Here is a 26,328-nt window from a genome sequence, read left to right as displayed (position 1 = left end):
TTATTTTTAGAAAATCAATTTTCATCAAACCACAAGAAATAGGTTAATTATCTGCTTTCAAATGCGACCTTTACTTTTACTGAACGGCGGAGCAGCCATGCTCGGAAGAAAGCTGCAGTGCAGAGATGTGTGCGGCTCATGCTGATCCCCAGCTGTAGCATGCCTTCTGTTGACGCTCATCTAGCACTAGACGTCTCAAGTCGGGTCAATGTAATAAATGGGCTTGCTGAGCTTTTCATGAGTGCATTGGATAATAAAGGCCAGGGTATAATTGCAGCATGGTTTGTCATATTTGCGAATAAATGGCTGAAGGACAACTAATGAAGGGTAATTGAAAATGTACTGCTCTGTTCACTGCATAGAGTACATTGCACGAAAAAGCTACCATCTCAGCAAACCAAATATATTTTTTTGTTGTTGGCCATTTCTATTATGGATTATGCTTACATTATATTATATTAACAGAAATATTATTTTCTTAATTGTTTATTATTCTACTAATTAATTTTTTTTTAATTAAATGGGCACCGTCATCAAAAATAACTTGATATATTCTGACTGAAGTGTCAATATCTAGCATATTTGTAATTCACCTCAATAAAAAAAAAAAATAATAATTGTGAAATTCAAAATTATAACACTGACCACAAGGTGTCACTGTTTTTAGATCCACTGACCATTGTCAATGAATAAATGAATGAATGAATGAATGAATGAATGCAGATCAATTATAACAATTTTGACAGCGTGAGCAGGAGATTAAAAGCTCAGCTCCCATGCTGTCAATCATAGTGCAGGGAGAGAGAAGCTGACATCAGGAGAGACAGAGGCATTAGGTAAGCTCCTGAACTAATCCTCTATTCTTTACATATATGTTTATAACATCTTTAGTTTTATTTTATTTTTACAGTATAAATAAATGTATAACTATAACCATTATACTGTAAAAATGAAATTCAAATACTGTATAGATGTCAGAATCATATACACAAAGTATATTGGATCAGTTCAGGAGCCTACTTAATGTGCCTCTGTCTCTCCCATGTCTGTTGCTGGCTCTCTCCATCAAAATTGCTAAAATTATTGACATTCATTCATTGACAATAGGCAGTGATGCTAAAGTTAGTGACCCGTGTTATAACTTTGACTTTCACATAGAAAACACTTTTTTAAAATGAAATGAATTACAAATATGGTAGATATTGACGCCTCTTTCGAAATATGCAAAGTTATTTTCAATGACAGGTACTCTTTAATTATATTTTACATTTAATCACCATATAAACTGCTTGAAAACTTTCCACAGATGTCTATAATTTTTAAATAGAAGCAAATCACAAAACTGTATTTGTTTTGAAAGACCAAAATTTTCACCAGAATACCCCTTTAAGGGTCTCTAAATTTTAAGTTTTTGATTGTGAAATATTTGAATGAAACAAATAAATATTGAAATAATAAAATTTAAAAATAAAAATAATACATTTTTAAATAAATATTGAAATATTGAGATAATTTTTACTTAAAAAAAGGTGATGTGTTAGGAGTTTCTTGTCTATATTTCAGTAAAAGTACAAAGTGTGCAGTCTGCAAAGCCCTTCATATATCATCTTACATATTTAATTTGCTAGAAATAGGAACTGGAAGATAAATGCCATTTATCAGCAAGGTAAGGCCGGGAAGATGCATGACAACACACAGATTAGTATTATGACTTCTGGGGAAATTGCCTTCAGTTGTATGGAATGGACTGAACACAGAGATATAATTTGGCCTTAATTAAAATGTTAGAAGCTTGTCTATAGCTGCAAACCAATTTCTAATCCAAAGTCAGGAACACGGTGGTCATTTCTAATGGCATTCCATATTTCTAACTTTTATTTCTGAATATAAATAATGTGAAAGTTCTATTACATATAAATGACCTGCTGAGTAAAGAGAAAAAAGCAGATTTATTACCATATCTTCTCCAGGTTCCACTACAGTATGCAATACCTGCAACCCAGTATTCTCTATATTGGAATGTAAAACCAAAATAGACAAAAAAAAAGAAAAAAAAAGACATATACAAACAATGTAAGCAAACCGGCAATAATGCAGACACTCATATGGGTTGTGTTTCCTATCATTGTGACAGCTGATAATATTACAACCTAATGCTGCATTTACCCGAAGCGATAATTCGCCCAGTCGATCGTTTAACGATTTTGAAACAACGATTTGTTTTTTATAACGATCAGTGTTTAGACCAGGGATGGGGAACCTTTTCCATGTCGAGGGCCGGTCGGGCATTAATAAAATCATTCGAGGGCCGCATACCGTGCGCGGCAGTTAGTAGCGGGGGTTTGCAGCACCCAGGACAAGGCAAAGTACTGTTCCTCTAGTGCCCCTGCTATTGTAGTTAACCCCCAGTGATGCCCCTTGTAATCTAGTTAACCCCCAAGTCATGTCCCTGGTAGCCTAGTTAACCCCCATCAGGCATGTCCCTGGTAGCCTAGTTATCCCCCCCCCCCCCATCAGTCATGTCTCTGGTAGCCTAGTTGTCCCCCCCATCAGTCATGTCCCTGGTAGCCTAGTTGTCCCCCCCCCCCCCCCATCAGTCATGTCCCTGGTAGCCTAGTTATTCCCCCCCCATCAGTCATGTCCCTGGTAGCCTAGTTATTCCCCCCCCATCAGTCATGTCCCTGGTAGCCTAGTTGTCCCCCCCAACAGTCATGTCCCTGGTAGCCTAGTTGTCCCCCCCCCCCATCAGTCATGTCCCTGGTAGCCTAGTTATTCCCCCCCCATCAGTCATGTCCCTGGTAGCCTAGTTATTCCCTCCCCATCAGTCATGTCTCTGGTAGCCTAGTTGTCTCCCCCATCAGTCATGTCCCTGGTGGCCTAGTTATCCCCCCATCAGTCATGTCCCTGGTAGCCTAGTTGTCCCCCCCTCAGTCATGTCCCTGGTAGCCTAGTTGTCCCCCCCCATCAGTCATGTCTCTGGTAGCCTAGTTGTCCCCCCCATCAGTCATGTCCCTGGTAGCCTAGTTGTCCCCCCCATCAGTCATGTCCCTGGTGGCCTAGTTGTCCCCCCCCCCCATCAGGCATGTCCCTGGTAGCCTAGTTATTCCCCCCCCCCCCATCAGGCATGTCCCTGGTAGCCTAGTTAACCCCCATCAGGCATGTCCCTGGTAGCCTAGTTGTCCCCCCCCCATCAGTTATGTCCCTGGTAGCCTAGTTATTCCCCCCCCCCATCAGTCATGTCTCTGGTAGCCTAGTTATTCCCCCCCCCCATCAGTCATGTCTCTGGTAGCCTAGTTATTCCCCCCCCCCCATCAGGCATGTCCCTGGTAGCCTAGTTGTCCCCCCCATCAGTCATGTCCCTGGTAGCCTAGTTGTCCCCCCCCATCAGTCATGTCCCTGGTAGCCTAGTTGTCCCCCCCATCAGTCATGTCCCTGGTAGCCTAGTTGTTCCCCCCCCATCAGTCATGTCCCTGGTAGCCTAGTTGCCCCCCCCCCATCAGTCATGTCCCTGGTAGCCTAGTTGTCCCCCCATCAGTCATGTCCCTGGTAGCCTAGTTGTCCCCCCATCAGTCATGTCCCTGGTAGCCTAGTTGTCCCCCCATCAGTCATGTCCCTGGTAGCCTAGTTGTCCCCCCCCCATCAGTCATGTCCCTGGGATCCTAGTTAACCCCCAAATAAAAAAATAAACATCCCACTCACCTTACCTCCGTTCCCACGCAGTCCAGGTCCTCTTCTCTCCCAGGTCCTCTGTGCCGGACTTCTCCTGCAGGCGGCGCGCGATGAAATGACGTCATCGCGCGCGGCCCGCAGGAGACTAAAGACACGCGCCGCTCTGCTGGGGAAGGAGCCGGCACAGACAGCATCCTCCTGTGTCCGCCAGCTGTCACAGACACCGGAGGATGCGGTGTATGCCGGCTTCTTCCCCAGCAGAGCGGCGCGCATCACAGGGGAGCTGCGGGCCGCGGGCCGCATCGGGAGGTCTCAGGGGCCGGATGCGGCCCGCGGGCCGGAGGTTCCCCACCCCTGGTTTAGACGAATAAATCGTTAGAAAAATTTGTTAATGCGATCGTTTTTAAGATCTTTTAAGATTTCTTTTACATAGGGTGAATCTTTAAAAGACTGTTTACACGAAACGATCTGTGAATTTTTAGCGAACGATGAACGACGATTTGAGAACATGTTGAAAGATCAAAATGACCGATTTTTCGCTCATCGCTTGATCGTTTGCTGTGTTTAGACGGCACGATTATCGCTCAAATGTGATCGTTATTGCGAAAATTCAAACGATAATCGTTCCGTGTAAACGCAGCATAACTGATGCACATGGCACTCTATAAAATGGTTCGATGATCGTACAGCCAGATCGTGGACAGCATTAACAGAATATAGAAAATATTGAAGAAGCTAGGTTTACCTCTTCACGCTTCCCCAATAACCTCCTGCCTTGTTTCTGCATCCCCTGCTGATCGCAGCCACCACTCACACTTCTGAACCTGTCTCTGCAGTAACAGCCCGCTCAACCAATCACTGATTGCAGCATTGTCCCATCTTGGTCAGTGATTGGCTGAGCAGGTTGCCACCTTAGAGTGTCGGCAGCAGCTACGGTCAGCGGGGGATCCCAAAGATAAGGCGATACAAATCACCAATATACACTTATTATGGGAAATGCTTATAAAGTGCTTTTCTTCCCTGCACTTACTACTGCATCAAGGCTTCACTTCCCGAATAAAATGGTGATGTCACGACCCGACTCCCAGAGCTGTGCGGGCTGTGGCTGCTGGAGAGGATGATGGCAGGGGGACACTGAGGGACACCGGGCACTGGAGGGAGACTGAGCATCCCTCTGCCATCATCCTCTCCAGCAGCCACAGCCCGCACAGCTCTGGGAGTCGGGTCGTGACATCACCATTTTATCCAGGAAGTGAAGCATTGATGCAGTAGTAAGTGCAGGGAAAAAGCACTTTATAGGCATTTCTCATAATAATTGTATATTGGTGATTTCTATAACTTTTGGGGGGCAATACAATACTTTAATAAAAATGTTCGCCGGACTTCTCCTTTAAGTCAATTGCATTTTAGAACTGAAAATAAACACAAAAAGAGGCACAGGCGCCTCGTGTGATACCAGAGGTAAACGTGGAGAGTGTAGGGGTGGTATTGTGCTCACCTTAAAGCCACTTGGGCTAGTAGCGTATGACCCTAATTAGGGTATATATCCAAGCCGGGGTTTCTAGCTTGCTAGCTGTATTCACAGGACTGCAAAAGCTGGTGGTACCTCTAAACGGGATGCTCCCAAGGGGGGTCCGTGTGTAAACAAGAGTAAAAAGAAAAATCCAAAAAAATGGTATCATTACCAGCGCTGTCACTGCCAGAAAATCCAATTCACCAGGCGAATGAAGAAAAACTTAAATTTGGTTGCACAACGTTAACATGTTTCGGGAGAGTATCCTCCCTTCCTCAGAACCAAAGTGCATAGTGAACTCATGGAAACAGTGTGGTTTAAAAGAAGTGGCAAAACCCACCACACCCGCCCAGGGGGGCGGGGGGAGGGGGAGGAAAGAAAGCAAAACATAGGTTAATACATATTCAAATATAAAAGATATAAAACTACTATATAAAGCACAGCACTAGCGTATATACTCATATATAAGCACCTTCGTATTCAAAAGGTGCACTTTATTCAGACACAAGTATTTCTAGTCTGCCTGTACGAGTGAATGTGCCAAGCAACTAACAGAGGAGTGTCTCCACAGCTGTCCAAGCGTTTTAGTGGAGACAGGCTTCTGAACTGAATTAGCATAATGAATAAGGTCCAGCTATGATAGTGGACTGGCTGACAGGGAAATCCCCATACAGCCATCAAGGAGTACAAAAGGGGCGGGCTCTCAGAACACCAAAGTTTCCAAGCTGGTATGAATTATGATTTAAGTATGAATTATAAATTAATAATGGTTATGACGATCTAAAGTGAAATAAAATAAAATAAAATGCAATGAATGAAGTCAAGATAATAAAAACAACCTCATATCTCAATAACAATGATGTGAGGATGAAAAAAGCATATAGCAATAGATACATGCTGTTAGTGTTCATGTATCTATTGCTATATGCTTTTTTCATCCTCACATCATTGTTATTGAGATATGAGGTTGTTTTTATTATCTTGACTTCATTCATTGCATTTTATTTTATTTTATTTCACTTTAGATCGTCATAACCATTATTAATTTATAATTCATACTTAAATCGTAATTCATACCAGCTTGGAAACTTTGGTGTTCTGAGAGCCCGCCCCTTTTGTACTCCTTGATGGCTGTATGGGGATTTCCCTGTCAGCCAGTCCACTATCTCAGCTGGACCTTATTCATTATGCTAATTCAGTTCAGAAGCCTGTCTCCACTAAATAGCTTGGACAGCTGTGGAGACACTCCTCTGTTATGGTGCGTTTACACAGGCAGATTTATCTGACAGATTTTGGAAGCCAAAGCCAGGAATGGATTTTAAAAAAGGGGAAATCTCAGGCTTTCCTTTATGACCCGTTCCCTGTTTACGGTCTGTTCCTGGCTTTGGCTTAAAAAATCTGTCATATAAATCTGCCTGTGTAAACGCACCATTAGTTGCTTGGCACATTCACTCATACAGGCAGACTAGAAATACTTGTGTCTGAATAAAGTGCACCTTTTGAATACGAAGGTGCAGGGGCGTAGCTAATGTCTCCTGGGCCCTGGTGCGAGAGGCCAACTTGGGCCCCCCCCCCTCCTTTCACGACCAAGTGATGCTATTGTTGTGTGTGTGTGTGTATATATATATATATATATATATATATATATATATATATATATATATATATACACACACACACAGTGGTGCCTTGGATTATGAGCATAATTCGTTCCAGGACCGTGCTTGTAATCCAAATCCACTCTTAAACCAAAGCAAATTTTCCTATAAGAAATCATGTAAATGCAGACAATTGGTTCCGCACCCCAAATATATTTATTATTCTGTACTGTACAGTAATGGAGAGGATGGGAAACACAAGGGCTGACAGACTGCAGGGAGCATGAAGGAATGAGCAGTACAGATGTGGGCACATACATGCAGCACTCTCTGTCCGGGGAGAGAGGGGTTACAGCTATGGAGAGATTACCCCCCCCCCACAGTCCTGTCCCCTGATGTAAGCCCCAGCCTGAAGGGGATCTGCTATGATTTGGAAGGTGTTTAGAGTACAGTGCTGTAGACCCCGCTATGCAGGCCATGCCCCTTCTCCACTCGCGCTCCCACCCAATACAGGAAGTTCTTAAACCAAAGCAATGTTCTTAAACCAAGTCACAATTTTGAAAAACTGTGAGCTCTTAAACCAAAACGCTCTTAAACGAAGTTACTCTTAAACCAAGGTACCACTGTATGTATATATATATATATATATATATATACACACACACACACACACACCAAGACAGATATTACCTATTACCGCCATACTGTTACCGACCAAATCCTGTATACTGAGACCAATATTACCAGTAATACCAGTATATAGGGAGGAAACATTACTGCCACACCACAACCACTACCATCACCACCATATTGTTACTGACCAAATCCAGTATACTAAATCACCTCATCCAGTCATATAGAGGTGGCCCCAGCTCTACACAGGTTCTATACACCATATACATTACAGTGCAGTTATATCAGGTGACTCACAGGAGACGTCTTTTCTGATCGGAGTTCTTCCCTTTTCATCTTCTTCTCCATCCGTCCTAGGCCGTTATGAGAACTTCTCCGAGCCACGAATCCACAGAATCTGCCAGACAGACATATTAGGCTCCACACTCTGACACCATCCTCATCTCTCTACACACTGCACATCTGTACTGTCCCCTTTACACCCTCATTTAGTGGGTAGCCCTGACTCTATGTGACCTCCTAATAATATATGCCCCCCTCTGTGTATTCCCTCTCCCCCTATGTTGCCCCCCCAAATAGATGGCCCCCTCCCTTATAGATGGCCCCCTCTACCCCCTCCCTTATAGATGGCCCCCTCTACCCCCTCCCTTATGGATGGTCCCCTCTCCCCCCACCCTCCCTTATAGATGGTCCCCTTCCCCCCCCCCCTCCCTTATAGATGGTCCCCTTCCCCCCCCCCCCCTCCCTTATAGATGGTCCCCTTCCCCCCCCCCCTCCCTTATAGATGGTCCCCTTCCCCCCCCTCCCTTATAGATGGTCCCCTTCCCCCCCCTCCCTTATAGATGGTCCCCTTCCCCCCCCTCCCTTATAGATGGTCCCCTTCCCCCCCTCCCTTATAGATGGTCCCCTTCCCCCCCTTTATAGATGGTCCCCTTCCTCCCTCCCTTATAGATGGTCCCCTTCCCCCCCCACCCTCATAGATGGCCCCCCTCTTTCCCCCCACCCTCATAGATGGCCCCTCTTTCCCCCCACCCTCATAGATGGCCCCTCTTTCCCCCCACCCTCATAGATTGCTCCTCTTTCCCCCCACCCTCATAGATTGCTCCTCTTTCCCCCCACCCTCATAGATGGCCCCCTCCTTCCCCCCACCCTCATAGATGGCCCCCTCCTTCCCCCCACCCTCATAGATGGCCCCCTCCTTCCCCCCACCCTCATAGATGGCCCCCTCCTTCCCCCCACCCTCATAGATGGCCCCCCTCTTTCCCCCCACCCTCATAAATGCCCCCCTCCTTCCCCCCCACCCTCATAAATGCCCCCCTCCTTCCCCCCCACCCTCATAGATGGCCCCCTCCTTTCCCCCCACCCTCATAGATGCCCCCCTCCTTTCCCCCCACCCTCATAGATGGCCCCCTCCTTTCCCCCCACCCTCATAGATGCCCCCCTCCTTTCCCCCCACCCTCATAGATGGCCCCCTCTTTCCCCCCACCCTCATAGATGCCCCCCTCCTTTCCCCCCACCCTCATAGATGGCCCCCTCCTTTCCCCCCACCCTCATAGATGCCCCCCTCCTTTCCCCCCACCCTCATAGATGCCCCCCTCCTTTCCCCCCACCCTCATAGATGGCCCCCTCCTTTCCCCCCACCCGTACAGGCTGATAAAAAAAAACAAAACTTAACTCACCTGACATCGCGCTCCCACGTTGATTCTCACTCCTCCTGGTCTGTCCCCGGCTGCTGCGCGGCTGCCGGGAGTGTCGCGTCTTATCCCCGGCAGCGCGCGCATCCCAGAACTCCCTGCGCGCCGGAAACCGGAAGTCAGGGCCCAAGGCGCGCAGGGAGTTCTGGGATGCGCGCGCTGCCGGGGGTAAGACGCGACACCCCCGGCAGCCGCGCAGCAGCCGGGGAAAGACGGAGCCAGACTCTTGTGACCGCAAGCACAACAATGCTTGCGGTCACAAGAGTGATTGATCGGGGGGCCCCGCGGGCCCCCCTTGTGGCGGGCCCGGTCGCGGCGGCGACCCCCGCGACCACGGTGGCTACGCCACTGCGAAGGTGCTTATATATGAGTATATACGCTAGTGCTGTGCTTTATATAGTAGTTTTATATCTTTTATATTTGAATATGTATTAACCTATGTTTTGCTTTCTTTCCTCCCCCTCCCCCTCCCCCCTGGGCGGGTGTGGTGGGTTTTGCCATGTCTTTTAAACCACACTGTTTCCATGAGTTCACTATGCACTTTGGTTCTGAGGAAGGGAGGATACTCTCCCGAAACATGTTAACGTTGTGCAACCAAATAAACAAGTTTTTCTTCATTCGCCTGGTGAATTGGATTTTCTGGCAGTGACAGCGCTGGTAATGATACCATTTTTTTGCATTTTTCTTTTTACTCAATTGCATTTTGACATTGTGTGCACATAACCAACTTCTGCTGCCGTGGAAGTCAAGTGCCAAACGTTCAGATTAGGGGAACATTCCCGAACCCATCTCCTCTCAACACTGTTCAGAACCGTATTGTTATCTTGCAGTGTCGATGCAGTGTCCCTCTGAGAGGAAGTTCATTGAATGTTTTATTGTTTTTGAATCAGAACATAGGGCTCCTAAAAGGGCATACCCTTGCCTGCCCATGTAATATGTGGCTGGATATTTATTAGACACCATGTAACAAAACTTTTTTCCTGCAGTTGATGCTGCATAGTATTTATGGCCAGATGCCACGTGTTTCTAACGGAACCTGCTGCATTTGGTTGATCACCAGCCAAACGTTTGCTCTGTATATTGAATTAGACCATGTGCAGAGCATCTTTTTTCTTCTTTTCCAGTATTTCATAAACTAATTCATTCTGGGATTTCATAAGTTTTCTTCTAATATTTCTTATTGTAAAAGTGACCTCTCTGTCCTGACCCATTAAAGCAGCTAAAAAGAAAAGTTTAAAATTAAATATTATATGTATATACAGTGGCACCTGGGTTTAAGAGTAAGGGCCCTATTCCACGGGATGATTATCGATCACATAATCGTTAACGATAAACGATCAAAACGACCGCTATTGCGAAAGACCTGAAATCGTTCACCCATTTACATGGAACAATAATCGTTACTTACGATCGTTCTTGCCGTCCTCTTGTCGTCGCTATTGCATTTGTCACTATTGCGAACGACCGAATGACGTCTTATTCAATGCGAACGATTTGTGAACGAGCAACAATAAAAATAGGTCCAGGTCTTATTAAACGATCAACGATTTCTCGCTCGGTCGTTAATCGTTAACTGTTATTCAACCGAACGAGCATCGATTAGATTCAAACGATTCAAACAATAATCGTCCCGTGGAATAGGGCCCTAACTTGGATTGGGAGCGTTTTGCAAGAAGAGCTCACAGGTTTTCAAAATTGTGACTTAGTTAAGAGCATTGCTTTGGTTTAGCAGCTCCCTGTACTAGGTGGGAGCATAAGTGGGGGAGGGGTATGGTCTGCATAGCCGGGTCTACAGCTCTGTACTCTGACCCAGGAAGTTTCCCTTACCTTCCAAATCATAGCATATCCACTTCAGGCTGGGGCTTGCATCAGGGGACAGGACTGTGGAGGTAATCTCTTCATAGCTGTAACCCCTCTCTCCCTAGACAGAAAGTGTTGCATCTATGTGCCCACATATGCCCTGCTCCTTTCTTCATACTTTCTGCAGTCTGTCAGTCCTGATTGGTCCATGCTGAACACACCCCTTCCCCATTGCAGTCATGTGACCACACAAACCTCTGACAGCAGCCCTGCTTTTCTATTCTAGCCTGTTGTACTACGCTACTGCATTATGGGGATCTGCATCTTCATCCTGTATCTACAAACTGCTGTTGTTCTTTCAGGTTTATGTACTTACTATCCATTATACTCCACATGCTGATTGCTATACTGTACAGTAACTTATATTATCGCATATTCAGCTGTTTCTAAATGTTTATTTTATTAGTTTTACATGTTATTTAGAATATAAAATCATTATTTTGCGGTGTGGAACCAATTGTCTGCATTTCAGTGATTTCTTATGGGAAAATTTGCTTTGGTTTAAGAGTGGATTTGGATTACAAGCACAGAATGAATTATGCTCATCATCCAAGGCACCACTGTACTTAAAGCGTACCTGTTGCAGATTTTTTTTTAAAGAAATCAACAGGGGTTGTGATCACACGCAGCTTTGCAATATACTCAGCTCACAGCATGGAAACAACACAGGTCGAACACGTTTCTGCAGTCAGTTAGCACCTGTTTTATTTTTTGCTATTATTTTTACTGTTATTTATGGATGATATTGGGGCTGGTAAAATAAGGCTTCGGATCATGAAGCTCTTCTTTGTTTAGGTATTGCAATTTCTCCTGTATATTTGTACTGTAATACTCAGTTTGCACTGACCCTGTTTATCCTAGTATTCTAGCATCACAGCTGCTGCATCCCTTCTTTTGGAAATCATTGCATGTAATGCCTAAATTAGCCCATTGATGAATTGTTATTTGTATCTTTTTATTTTACTTTCACAGGGAAGTATGCATAAACCAGGATAAAAGAGTCCATCTCACAGTGGTATACTTTGGTAAAGAGCAGGCACAAGAGGTGAAAGCTATACTGGAAAACACATCAAAGTGAGTACGAAAAAAAATGCAGTCTTGGTATATAAATATATATATATATATATATATATATATATATATATATATATATATAAAACAAAACCTAAATAATTGAATGGATAATATACATAGAAACTATTTCTGCCTTCAAGCTGTTCTTTCTTTAGGGATTCCCAGCTATCATACAAGTTGATTGAGTATAACAGACGTGGCATGTGTAATAAATTGTTTAGTGCTGGAAATCTAGGAGGCTTTGGCACCATTTGCCAGGATTCTATAGAATTGTAATATTAGATTACAATATTTTACGTTACAGTGTGGTTGTCCTAGGAACAATACGTAACACGAGACAGCAGTGAGTTCTTTATAGAATTCACAGACCATACTGCAATATACAGAAATACATTATACAGTGATTATTAAAAAAAGAAAGATGGAGCAGGGAGCTACCGAGACAGCATGACAACAGATTAGCAGCATAGGCTGATTACTGTGAGAACTTGCTTAAAGACACTCTCAGCAGGTTTATGGTGTCCTATCTAAGGGTAACATAAACTAGTGACAGAGAAGCTGAACAGAATGATGCATCACTTATATTGTTCTGTGCAGCAGATCCAGAGATATCCTGCTGAACAACATGGACAATAAGTAGTCCTCTCCATTATGTGCATGAGCCCAGTAGTCCTGGATATTCATGAGAATCAGACAGCTCCGCCCACCAGCTGCTGATTGGCAGTTATCTAGCAATGCTGTGTATTGGCAGCCAACTGTCAATCGGCTGCTGGGTGGGGGGAGGGGTGTGGCAAGAATCATATTCTCCTGCATATTTGGACAGCGGCTGAACAGAATTATGGAAGTAATACACAGATCTGTTCAGCATTTCTGTCACTAGTTTATGCCTTCATTTAGGGCAGCATAAACCTAGTGATAGGTTACCTTTAAAGTGAATTTGTCAGATGCAACTCACATTCCAAACTGCTGTTAGATAGCTGTTGGGTCAGGGATACACATTGTACCTTTCATATATCTGTCTGTGCTTCCAGAACATAGAAAATTGATTTTATTCTCCAATGAAAAGTGTCAGAGAGGTTTTCCCAGGCTCCTGATCTTTAGGGCTTTAACACCTCCTCTGACCCGGCTAGGAGCTCAGCTTGCAGATGTCTGTCAAGAAGGGTGAGTTACAGTATGGGAGGAAGAGAGGAGGTATTCCAGTTTGCAGCAGATCGGCAGCTTCGGAGACACCTCTCTGACACCATTCACTGATGAATAAAAGCATTTTTCTATGTTCTAGAAGTAGTACGGATAGATGAAAGCTACTGTGTGCCACCTTGCCCTAACAGCTATCTAATAGTTTGGAATGGGAATTTCTGCTGACTTTAGAGGGGAACGCCTTTATTTTTTTCTCTTTTAAATGCACTGGTGTCAGAAAATTATATACATTTGTAATTTACTTCTACCTAAAAATGTCAAGTCTTCCAGTACTTATTAGCTGCTGTATGTCCTGCAGGAAGTGGTTATTCTTTTTAGTCTGACACAGTACTCTCTGCTGACACCTTTGTCCATGTCAGGAACTGTCCAGAGCAGTAGCAAATCCACGTAAAACCTCTCCTGCTCTGAACAGTTCCTGACATGGACAGAGGTGGCAGCAGAGAGCACCGTGTCAGATTGGAAAGAATACACCACTTCCTGCAGGACATACAGCAGCTAACAAGTACTGGAAGACTGGAGATTTTTAAATAGAAATACATTTCAAATCTGAATAACTTTCTGACACCAGTTGAATTAAAGACTATTTTTTTCTCCAGGGTACCCCTTTAAGACACCCTGGCTCCTTTTAGAATTTGTGTCTTTCCTGGAAACCCCCTATAATGATCTTTAGATCAGCAAACTGCTGACAGTATTTTACATTTTTCCTTGGGTTTCCTTATGAAGTAATTTGTGTGGATTTTATTTGTAACCTGCACCTATCTTTTCTTTTATAATTTGTCACTTTTTAACATAGTGATAGTGATGTGGACGGTATATATGCAGTATGTAGAATTATTAAATGTATGTGATACTGTCATTTTTATATACTATTTAAAAGTAAAATATGCTTTTATTTAGTGTTTTATTCACTATGTACAGCATAAAAAGAATAAGACCTCTACTACTTATTCCGCCCTATGCAATGTTAACTAACAGTGAGCTATACAAACAGCATCAGCCTAAAACAAAGAAACATATTAGAAGTTAACACAGACGCGGTGACATTTGTTTTTCATTGTTTAATAAAACGTCTTCCCTCATTGAGACACAAAGAGGAGCTGAAGGATGAAGCCTTCACAAGGCATTTCCATTTGTGTGACTGGATGGATATCTAACCTGAGAAAACATAATGTTGCTACAGGAGGTAGAAGAGGATAGTGCCCCAAAGTGATTCAGTGATGTGAATACACATATCTGTCACTTTCTATCTTTTTGCAGTGGAGCGTCCATTAAGGTTATGTAGCAGCAAGAAATGACCCAAAAACCCATCCACTGTAAGGAAAACTTTACTTGTGCCATAACTTTGCCAGCCCTATGAGAGACACGTTTCTCCCTTATACAAGAGGGTCTGGAACTCACAGATAGTGGATCCCTGTATGAAATTTAGGAAGACAATAAAAAGCAAGATTGGTAAATGTCAGTGCTGTAAGAGATATAAAGGGATAATTTGACATACTGCAATGTTGTCTAGTGGTTGCTATATTTCAGCAGTACTTGATAACATGAAGAATATGAGTTGTTTTATTGCCAGAATGATAAAATCCCTGCAAATCTGAATCATAGGGACCACATACAATAGCCTTGGTATAGGGACTGTTTACTTAGCTCGGTTTTCCGGCCCCCAGGGCAAAGATTCCGTTTAGTTGTTTCCGCACTCTGCTTTGACACTGGGCATCGAGGGCCATAACTGCACGCTGGACTGACACCCACCCGGTATCTGGTAGGAATCCTATTCTTATCAATTTAACCTGTGCACAATATTTGCTGAGTATCGGGTGATTGCCTCAGCTGATACTATACTGCCCAGTGTACAGATGCCTCTTTCCACACACAGTGTCAGATTGGATATAGATATAGATATATAGATAAGATCGCAATTACCAATATTCACACAATTTATATACGCTAAAAGACTTGAGACTGATTAACAATGACTTTGAGGTCAACTGCAAAGATGAGATCAACGACATATAAACAATTTTTTTGTTCGTAGTTGGAGCTTTGCCGTTTTAACATCAGAAGATTATTGCTTAAATGAGAATTATTAAACTTTGTTTTTGAATGTTAATGGTTTTTTTTTGCCCTTTAGACACACATGCACATGAATTTGCGTTAAAGGAGAAGTCCGCGAAAATTTTTATTAAAGTATTGTATTGCCCCCCCAAAATTACACAAATCACCAATATACACTTATTACGGGAAATGCACATAAAGTGCTTTTTTTTCCCTGCATTAACTACTGCATCAAGGCTTCACTTCCTATATAACATGGTGATGTCACGACCCGACTCCAGGGCTGTGCGGGCTGTGGCTGCTGGAGAGGATGATGGCAGGGGGATGCTCAGTGTCCCTCTGCCATCATCCTCTCCAGCAGTCACAGCCTGCATAGCTCTGGGAGTCGGGTCATGACATCACCATTTTATCCAGGAAGTGAAGCCTTGATGCAGTAGTAAGTGGAGGGGAAAAAAACACTTTATAAGCATTTCCCATAATAAGTGTATATTGGTTATTTGTACAACTTTTTGGGTGCAATACAATACTTTAATAAAAAAAATTTGCTCCTTTAAGGGGTAACACCCAAATTGCATTGAAAAATAGTTTTCTATGGTATATGATTGATCTGAAAACTTCACAGGAGATACAGTGGTTTGCAATAAATTAGAATATCAACATTTTTTTTATCCTTTCAGTAATTCAATTCAAAAAGTGCCCTTATATATTCTATAGAGTCATTACATACAGAGTGAACTTTTTCAAGCGTTTATTTCTGTTAAAGTTGATGATTATGGATTACAGCCAAGGAAAACCTAAGTCAGTATTTCAGAAAGTTTTAATTATTTTCCCAAAACACCTGCAGTGGCTTCCTAAGTGTTATAAAAGGTCCCTTAGTCTGGTCCAGTATGCAACACAATCATGGGAAAGACTGCTGACTTGACAGATGTCCAGGAGGCAGTCATTTACACACTCCACAAGGAGGGTAAGCCACAAAAGTTCATTGCTAAAGAAGCTGGCTGTTCTCAGAATGCTGTATCAAAGCATATGGAAGGTTGAGTGGAAGGAAAAAGTGTGGTAGAGAAAGGTGCACAAGCAACCGGGAGAACCACAGTCTTAACAGGATTGTAACGAAAATGTCAAATTTGGGAGAGATTCACAAAGAGTGGACTGCTGCTGGAGTCAGTGCTTCAAAAGCCACCACATCCAGACGTCTGCAGGACATGGGCTACAAGTGTTGCATTCCATGTGTCAAGCCACTCCTGACCAATAAACAACGCCAGAAGCGTCTTATCTGGGCCAAGGAAAAGAAGAACTGGACTTTTGATCAGTGGTCCAAGGGGCTGATTTCAGATGAAAGTAAATTTTGTATTTCATTTGGAAATCAAGGTCCCAGAGTCTGGAGGAAGAGTGGAGAGGCTGCACACAATCCAAGCTGCTTGAGGTCTAGTGTGAAGTTTCCTTAATCAGTGATGGTTTGGGGAGCCATGTCATCTGCTGGTGTTGTCAAGAGGAAGATGAAAGACACCAGACCCAACAATCCAGACGAGCTGAAGGCCGCTATCAAAGCAACCTGGGCTTCAATAACACCTCTGCAGTGCCATCAGCTGATCGCCTCCATGCCATGCCGCATTGATGCCGTCATTCATGCAAAAGGTGTCCCGACCAAGTATTGAGGGCATTTACTGTACAGACTTTTCAATTGGTCGATATTTCTGTTTTAAAAACATTATTTTTCAGTTGGTTTTATATAATTTTCAAATTTTCTGAAATGCTGACTTTTGGGTTTTTCTTGGCTGTAATCCATAATCATTAACTTTAACAGAAATAAATGCTTGAAAAAGTTCACTCTGTATGTAAGGACTCTGTAGAATATATGAGGTCACTTTTTGAATTGAAGTACTGAAAAAAAAAATTGTTAATACTGTAATTTATTGCAAACCACTGTATGGTGTAGATAAAAGACTTATCTTCTGAAAGATGGTGTCTTTGGGGAGGTTTCCCTGAATAGTTCTTTCTAAACATTGTGTAACATTTATGGAGCTCCTGCAGAGAATAATGACTGAACGCCATGTCACTCCGCATGCAATTACACATAGAAGCCAGGCTGCATTAATCGTCCTGTGATGTTGGTATTTTTTCTGTTAGGCGAGGTTCATATGAAGTGACTGCTAAATAATGCAAACTTTTTCTTTTCTTTTTTTTTATTATAGTCTTTGGAACAAGAACTAATACTACATGGTTAATAAAATATTCATATTTCATATATTGCAGTTTTATTTTTCTCATCAATTGCTCTGCGCTTCACGCTCTGGTGGCACTCTCTTAGATATATGATTACATTAACACTGCAATAGTTCTTAGGATTGGTCGTGTATACATTTACATCCCTACAGTTTTATACCGTTAGCTTATTTACATATTAGGAAAATAGCTTGTTTTATTTTTGTGTAAAGACAGCACGAAAGGTACAGTATATTCCTATCATAAATCCTTACAGAGGACTGGTAGTTGTGGTGAACACAGTGGAGAATATTTTCGGCTTGGGTTCTAACCTAGCAGGGATGTCTGGGCTACACCGCTACAACCACCATGCCATACCCAGAGGGGTAACGTGTACTTACTAGACCCCATTGCACAATGATCAAAATGTCCCCCTGACTAGCTTGTGGTTCTGGACAGTGGTTGTGTGCTCTGGACAGTGTCTGTCATGGACACTGTGTCAGACTGAAAAGAACACACCACTTCCTGTAGGACATACAGCAGCTGATAAGTTGATAAGTATGGGAAGACTGAGATTTTTTATCAGAAGTAAATTACAAATCCATATAAATTTCTGAAATCAGTTGATTTGAAAAAGATTTTTGCCAGATTACCTCTTTAATATCTTTTCAGTCTCCTTCCACCAGTTCTGCTGCTTTCTGCTGAAGACAAAAAAAAAAAACATCTCTGCTGCGAGCCCCCCCCCCCCTCCCCCCATTCCCCTTTCCAAAATGGCTCATGTAAACAGTGTCCCTGGCTATCTCTGCATTCTGTAATGCCGGGAGGGTTAATCTGAGGTCCAATTGCTGATGACCTCACTGTAATTAACTCACCTGGCATCACAGAGTGCAGAGACAGCTGGCCAGGGACACTGTTCACATGAGCCATCTTGGAAGGAAGGGTGAGGGAGGGAGAGATGGAGAGAATAGCTCACCTGTGTCTTCAGCAGAAAGCAACAGCTCAGAACTAGGGGAAGGAGACTAAAAAGATTATATCAAATGTGGAAAGAATTGTTAGTCTCCAGGAGGGGACATGATATAACATGTATTTTACCTTATCAGAATACCCCTTTTAATCTGACAGAGTAATATAAGTGGTGTAAGTCACCAGTGTTCCAGCAGTGTTAGCCCTGTAGCAGCTGCCTATGCATGATAAAATAAAGATCTAAAGTGGGGCTTCACATTAGGGAAAATTTCAGGTTTTTTTTGTTAAGAACAACTCTAAAGTATCACAAAGTATCACATTTTACTATGCATTCTGCATCTTTCATGGTCTCTGCTTTGAAACACTTGCTGCCTCCTTTATTGTCTTTTATTTAGCTCTGTAAGAACTCTGCAACTCTTCAAGAACTTGTAACTCTGGGGAGATATTTCCCTGAATCCCAGGTCCTGTTTTTCTTCTCCTTCAAATTTCGGTTGGGTTGTGAATAAGGACCGCTTGTCACAAGGTTTTTTTTTATACTAGTTTTATTAAAGAGGTTATTAAGTGAAAATCTTTTTCTTTCAAATCAACTGGTTTAGAGAGTTATATAGATTTGTAATTTAAGAAAAAGTCCAGTGTGTGTAGCTAACACTATAAATGATAAATAGACCCTCGCAAAACAATCAAATAAATACTAGAGTGTGGTACCCTACTCTAGTAACCCTACTCTAGTATTTCTTAGATTTGTAATTTACTTCTATTTAAAAATCCCAAATCTTCCAGTACTTATCAGCTGCTGTATGTCCTGCAGGAAGTGGTGTATTCTTTCCAGTCTGGGACACTGTGCTCTCTGTCCGAGACAGGGACTTTCCAGAGTAGTAGCAAATCGCCATAGAAAACCTCTCCTGCTTTGGACAGTTCCTGTCTCGGACAGAGATGTCAGCAGAGAGCACTGTGTCAGATTGAAAAGAAAACATTTCCTGCAGGACATACAGCAGCTGATAACTATGGGAAGACTTGAGATTTTTAAACAGAAGTAAATTACAAATATATTTTACTTTCCTAAACCAGTTGATTTAAAAAAAAGATTTTTTTTTTTTGCTGGATAACCCCCTTAATGCTTTTAATTGCATAGCGCCAACTAATTAAACAGCACTTTACATAGTTTTTCAGTTTTGCTCCCTGTCCCCATTAGGGCTCACAATCTAAATTCTCCTATCTGCATGTTTTGGGTGTGGGAGGAAACCCACACAAACACAGAGAGAACATACAAACTCTTTGCAGTTGTTGCCCCTGGTTGGATTTGAACCCACTGCAAGGCTACAGTGCCAACCATAGAGCCACCATGCTGGTGAAAGCATTGATAAATTCCCCCCATATTGTTTGACTTACTGTTCCATATATATATATATATATATATATATATATGCTTTTCATAGCATATCATATGCAAACACAAAGCAAAACATTTTTTGAACTGCCACATATATATATATATATATATATATATATATATATATATATATATATATAACACATAGGGGGACATTTATGAAGCTCCAGAGCTCAGGGCATTTATGTAGATGCACATTGTCTCTACATAAATCCCGATCGCACGGAGCCCATCCGTGCAAAAATTGTGAAACCTACGCCACCTGGCATAGGTTTCAATATCATTTTTCCACAGGAAAAATGATAAATGCGGTGCACACAGAGGCCGCGCCTCCTCTTCGTGCTGCCGCACCCCCTGTAACGCCCCCTCTCCGCCCCACTGGCGAAGGTGGCACAGATGGGGCAGATGCAAAAAAAATATTCGCAAAAATACCATTTGCAAATATTTTTACGCAGAACTGCCCCATCTGCCCTAAAAAAGGCATTTACGCCTTTTCATACATGTCCCCCGTATTGCTTATACATACAGATGTAGCGAACAAAGGCATAGTACACTTTGTGTAGCTCTGTCTAATATAGGTTCCTTGGACTGACTCAGCACATTTGGAATCCCTGTCACACAATGTAGACAGTAAACCAGGAATGCCTTCTGCATCCCTACCTTACTATTATTAGATCAACCCTGGGAATGGGATCAGCACCTGAACTACAGTGCAGCAAGCCAATGCTGCCATGTACAGAGTGGGTTTGCTGCCAACTGCTTAGTGCCATGAGGTTTCCCAGAAAGAAGCAGATTTGTTTTTAGTCTGTATCAAGCTGTTTTGGTAACTTAAATAATAATTTTACTTAAAGTGTGAGGTTCCACCTATTTTCTATAACCAGCCAGATACAGATAAAGTAGTAATGGCCTAATAGCCTGAAAATCCCTACATGTATGCACACATCATATACACACATACTGTACATGTATTTACACACAGTACTGTGCACATTACATACATAGACACAGCTCAAGAAGAGCTTAGCAACATTGCACCTCTCTCTCTCTCCCCCTTCTCCTCTGCCCCAACTGCAGAGGTGATCAAGAAGAAGCCTGTGATGTCACTGATGGGGAAGGAAGAATAGATAGGATATTATAGAGAGCACACAGGGAGGGAGCAGACTGTTACTTTGTGAAAATATTTGCAGGGCCCTGTTCTTTTTACCATTTTATTGCTGGTAGCAACAGGTTCCTTCCTGTGACACCTGGCCCAGGCCCCTTACAGCAGTACCCGCAATACTGCCATGATGGTTCCCCTGTGGACTTTAGCATCTATATGGTTAGACAGAGGTGCATACAGTTTTCTGTACTCTCAGTGGCGTCACCATCTTTGACAAAACTCCCTTTATGGTGAAGCTGCATGGACTGCTTACCACAAGCTCTCCACAGGGGGAGACAGTAAGACCCATCCCAGCTACTGATGATGATTATAAAGGGTGCATCATATGAGGGGGGGGGGGGGGGGGGGGGATTGAGTGCTATTTATGTACGTGTAGATGCATCGGCTTCATACAATGGTGATAAATCTTAAATATTTCTTTCTAGTATTAAGAAATGCTGTTTATCAAATTTTAAGGATTTCTGTTTGCTGCATAAACAGACATTGCATGAAAGAACAAAACTGTTGCTCTAAACAATTTCCATGTAGGCGATGTACATATGGTTGCATGGAGATATGCTTCCCAGGCCTCCTTATTCTGACGATGGGATAATCTGTTCATAATGCTGGGTTGACACTCTCTCTTTGATGTTTTGGTTCCTTGACTTTGAAGTATATAAAATCTGAGCAGTGTCACATTTTATTCCCTCCAGGTATTGGGCCCAAAAAAAAAAAAGAAGACTAATGCCATTAATTTCGTCTTGGCATATACCATAACAATCTGTGTGCTCCAGGCTGGGCTTTACAAGGAGATATATTATCTAGCACTACACCTCGGTCCCTTTCTAATTTTCCACCCAGTTCCAGTCTTATTTTATGAAACAATTCAGGATAAACTTTGTTTACTTACTTTACAGTCAAAATACTGTTTTAATTTAGAGGGACTTTCTTCTGTATTTAAAGGGAATTTTTGGGTTGCTCAAAACTGCCGACAGCCCTATAAAGACATTGGGGTAGACATACCTTAGGTCTCGTCGTAAATGCTGTTCTATACCCTAGCTGACACAGGTGTCAAAGTGGAATGTTCAACAAGGTTCGAGTTCTAAAATCTTCTATAGAAGATTTTCCGATGTTCGATCATCTCTACTCACTACCCCTATGTCTTTATAGAGCTGTCAGCAGTTTTGCTGACAGTTTCCCTTTAATGTTTGTTTAAGTTAACAGAGAAGTCCGGTGTTTTCTTGAAGCCAGCAGCCTGTAGGGGGAAATTGATTTTAGGTAATAACTCACCTCTTCCTTTGCTCACGGTGAGTAGCGGGAGTGTCTGGGATCTCTGGGTTGTCCACGCCACGACCCAGCTGATCAACTGGCCGAATAGCCAGTCAGTGTCTGGGGCCAGACAGGCATTTTCCCCAGGTCGCGACGTCATCACAACTCAGGGGAAAATAACTTCCGGTGGGGGTCCCGTGGCCACCCCAGCCGACCACTCACGGGGATAAATACGTTTTTATTTGAAATCAATTTCTCCCCTGTCCCTGCCTAGAGTTGGCCTTTAAACATCTCCTTTAAGTAAAGGTCCCCATACACCTTAGACTTTGTATGTGTATGAGGTTCTTCCGACAGATGAAAATCACTGCCAGACCCCGTTGTTTCGGGAAAGATAATCCACATTAAGACCTTACCCCTCCCCATAGAGAACATAGGAACGCTAGGGGTTTGAAATTACAAATTTATATGACTTTCTGAAACCAGTTAAGCCCCCCTTTAATCGAACACTCTCCCAAAGCTGACCATTAGGCAGCAAAAAACTACTTTAGTGGCCAGTTAAATGGAAATATTTATTTTTTTCTGTAAATATGGTCAGACACATAAAAAGTAGTAGGAAACAAACAGCTAAGCAATTTTAAAAAGTAGTGCAATAGAAATATGCAAATGTAAGGAATAATGCTATTTTATATTGAAAGGATAACTATGGCCCAATTAAGTATTGATGTGTTTACTTGCCGCTCCTGTTCTCTGCATCAGTAAATGAATTGGTCAGTTAAAATATCGCTGTCATGCTAAATCTGGAGGTACAACTAAATTTCTTAGGTCTGAGAATTTTTTTCTTTCGTCTGACAGCCTCTTTGATTTATGCATTTTAATTTAAAATGATTTATGTTTTAATTTCATAGAAACCAGGAAATAAAAAAAATAAAAAAAAATCCCAATTCCTAATGCATACAAAAATGAAATAAAGGAAAAACGTTTAGTGCTCCCAACGTGTTCAATAGTAAAAAATCAAATCAAACATGTATTACTTGTTAATAATATCATAAAACACGATTTGAACATCTATGAACGTTTCCCAGAATATATATCACCAAAAGTCAGTTCTGCTCATGAAATATGATCGAGCGGAAGAGAATTTTCAAGCTATAACAGCAGTTTTTCCCCCTTATGGCTATGTTCACACTACGTATCTTTCCGGCCGTAGTGCGAACCGCGAATATACGCACGTAGTTTTGAGGTTGATGCGTTTGCTTGAAAGTATACGATATACGGCCGCACAATGCACACTACGTATGAGCTTACAGCCAGATCGTATATGGCGCCGTGAAAAATGAACAAGACCATTGAGGACGGAAATGTTCCAACTCACGGCCGTGGATTTCCATGCGGTCCCGTACGGAGTACTTATTTCAGCCAAATTGAACGTGATTTTTAGACCCAAAAGGTTCTGCGAGTTTTATTGGGCTGGGCGAAGATTTCCAAGTAAATGACCTGTTTCAGATCGCTTCGAAACAAGCTAGGGAAGCATAACTCTACTACGGGCGTATGTTTGCGGTTCGCCCGCATGTTCGTAATCTGGCCGCATGTCTATTTTTCCCACGGCCGTACTTTCAGCCGCACATGTACGTCTGCGTACAAACTACGGCCGGACATATACGTAGTGTGAACATAGCCTATAAGGGTACACTATATTAATGTCCCTCACCCGACGTAGCCCCTACTTTCTGGTTATCGCTGCTAATAATCATTTGGGTAAAATAGTCCATTAAATTTGAAATCTATTTTTTAACAAATCTTTCAGATTTTCTGCCACTGTTCTTGTTTCATGCTTAAAATGATTTCAAAGAGCCACATGATAGTGACTTTCTTAGCCTTGATATGAACATTTAGCTGGAAAGTTATATCCTTGCAATAAAAGTCCTTGATGCATGTGTCATGGCAGCCTGGAGATGTATAGTGATTGTGATAAGTGGAGATTATCTGCTTTCTTGAAAATGAATTAGCAGTCATTGGAGTTATTACTTTGTGCTTGTTACAGTCCCGACTATTTTAGTTGGAGCTGACGTTTTTTCAGTAACAGTAAGGCTGAGTTCACACTGCGTTTTTGCACTCTGTTTACATATACATTTTTTAATGGTTACTTTTAACCTACACGAAAATGTGGTCAAGCTCATTTTTGTGTATGCTAAAAAAATAAAAAAAGGAAAAAAAAAATGCATCCATTTTTTCCTCTTTTATAATAGAAGTCAATGGAAAATGGATCCAAACAGATTGCACACAATTGCCTCCTTTTTTAATCCCTTTTAAAAAATAAATAAATAAAATGTATACATTAAACAAAAGCGTAGTGTGAGCCCGACCTGAGGGTCCTATTACACTGAATTGGGCAGATGTCGCCCCAAGGAGTAAAGACAATGATCAGCAGAGGAGCCGATCATTGGCTGGTCATTGTCTTTCAGTCAGTTTGAAAATCATTGTCCGCTGACCACACATCTCTCTGTGTGTAGAAGTGATGCACGGGCAATGGCTGATGCGAGGATAGAGAAAATAATAAAGACGTATACTTACCTCTTCACACTCCCCCGTTGTCCCCCTGGCTATTTTCTGAGATTCCCAGCTCAACGCAGCTCTGGCACTTCTAAGCCGGTCTCTGAAGTGACAGGCTGTTCAGCCAATCACTGGCCACAGCACTGTCCTGTCTTGGCCAGTGATAGGCTGGGTGGCCTGTCGTTTCAGAGACGGGTTCAATGAGTATCAACGAGTGGGGGAGGTATACAGTATGGGGGCCTTACTGCAGAGGGGTGGTGTATACAGTATGACGAATACCTGCAGAGGGGGATGTATACAGTATGGGGACTACCTGCAGAGGGGAATGTATACAGTATGGGGACTACCTGCAGAGGGGAATGTATACAGTATAGGGACTACATGCACAGGGGGATGTATACAGTATGGGGACTACCTGCAGAGGGTAATGTATACAATATGGGGACTACCTGCAGAGGGGAATGTATACAGTATGGGGGAACACATACAGAGGGGGAGGTATACAGTATGGGGACTACCTGCAGAGGGGGGGAATGTATACAGTATGGGGACTACCTACAGAACGGGAGATATACAGTATGGGGAAACAACTACAGAAGGGGAGATATACAGTATGGAGGAATAACTACAGAGGTGGAGGGAGGTATATAGGGAGAAGAGAGATGTATACAGTATGGGGACTACCTGCAGAGGGTAGATGTATACAGTATGGGTAAAGAACTACAGAGGGGGAGGGAGATATACAGTATGGAGGGCCTTACTGCAAAGGAACGATGTATACAGTATGGGGGAACCCTACTACAGAGAAGGGATGTATACAGTATGGGGGACGAACTCCAGAGGAGGGTAGAGGTATACAGTATGGGGGGGCCTTACTGCAGGTGTGGGGATGTATACAGTATAGGAGCCTAACAACAGTGGGACATACAGTATGGCGGCTAACCACCGTATACAGTACGTTAGTAACAGAAGCACAGTAGTGCTATTCAGACATCACTGTCCACGCTACTATGTATTAGATTACATATAATGGACTAAGCGAATTAATTCCTGGTGGATTGGTGGAATCAAAATGAAGACTGTCTATTATATGGGTTATTGGAGAATAAGGTTCCATTTTGATTGTTATAACACTATTTCATAATTCCAGGAGACCTCTCATCCAGCCACTTGTAACATCGCAGTCTTTATTTCAGGTATACAGTAGGGATGGTCCGAACCAAGTTCGGTTTGGGTTCGTACGAACCCGAACTCTCGGCAATGATTCCCGCTGTCTGGCTGCTCCGTGGAGAGGGTGGATACAGCGGGAGGACCGCCTGGAAAACTGGGATACAGCCATAGCCATAGGCTGTATCCCAGTTTTCCAGGCGGTCCTCCCGCTGTATCCACCCGCTGCACGGAGCGGGCAGACAGCAGGAATCTGATGCCGAGCGTTCGGGTTCATACGAACCCGAACCTCGGCAGTTTCGGACCATCCCTAGTATACAGCTACTATATAGTAAGTGCTATGAAGATCAGTACTGGCT

The 26,328-nt window shown here is 42.7% G+C and overlaps 1 protein-coding gene across 11 annotated transcripts in view; it reads left to right on the top strand.

Annotated features, from left to right (window-relative positions):
* Positions 1-26,328, top strand: part of CSGALNACT1 (chondroitin sulfate N-acetylgalactosaminyltransferase 1) — a 261,184-nt gene that overhangs the window by 210,314 nt on the left and 24,542 nt on the right. For all 11 annotated transcript variants that reach the window (XM_069978162.1, XM_069978160.1, XM_069978159.1 and 8 more), the window contains one exon: positions 11,940-12,041. In XM_069978162.1, coding sequence (XP_069834263.1) covers positions 11,940-12,041 — 102 coding nt within the window. The remainder of the gene's footprint in view (positions 1-11,939; positions 12,042-26,328) is intronic.

This window comes from Dendropsophus ebraccatus, chromosome 7, assembly GCF_027789765.1.
Source record: "Dendropsophus ebraccatus isolate aDenEbr1 chromosome 7, aDenEbr1.pat, whole genome shotgun sequence".
NCBI lineage: Eukaryota > Metazoa > Chordata > Amphibia > Anura > Hylidae > Dendropsophus > Dendropsophus ebraccatus.
The sequence above is the reverse complement of the archived record's forward strand: the minus strand, read 5'-3'. Positions and strand labels throughout refer to the sequence as shown.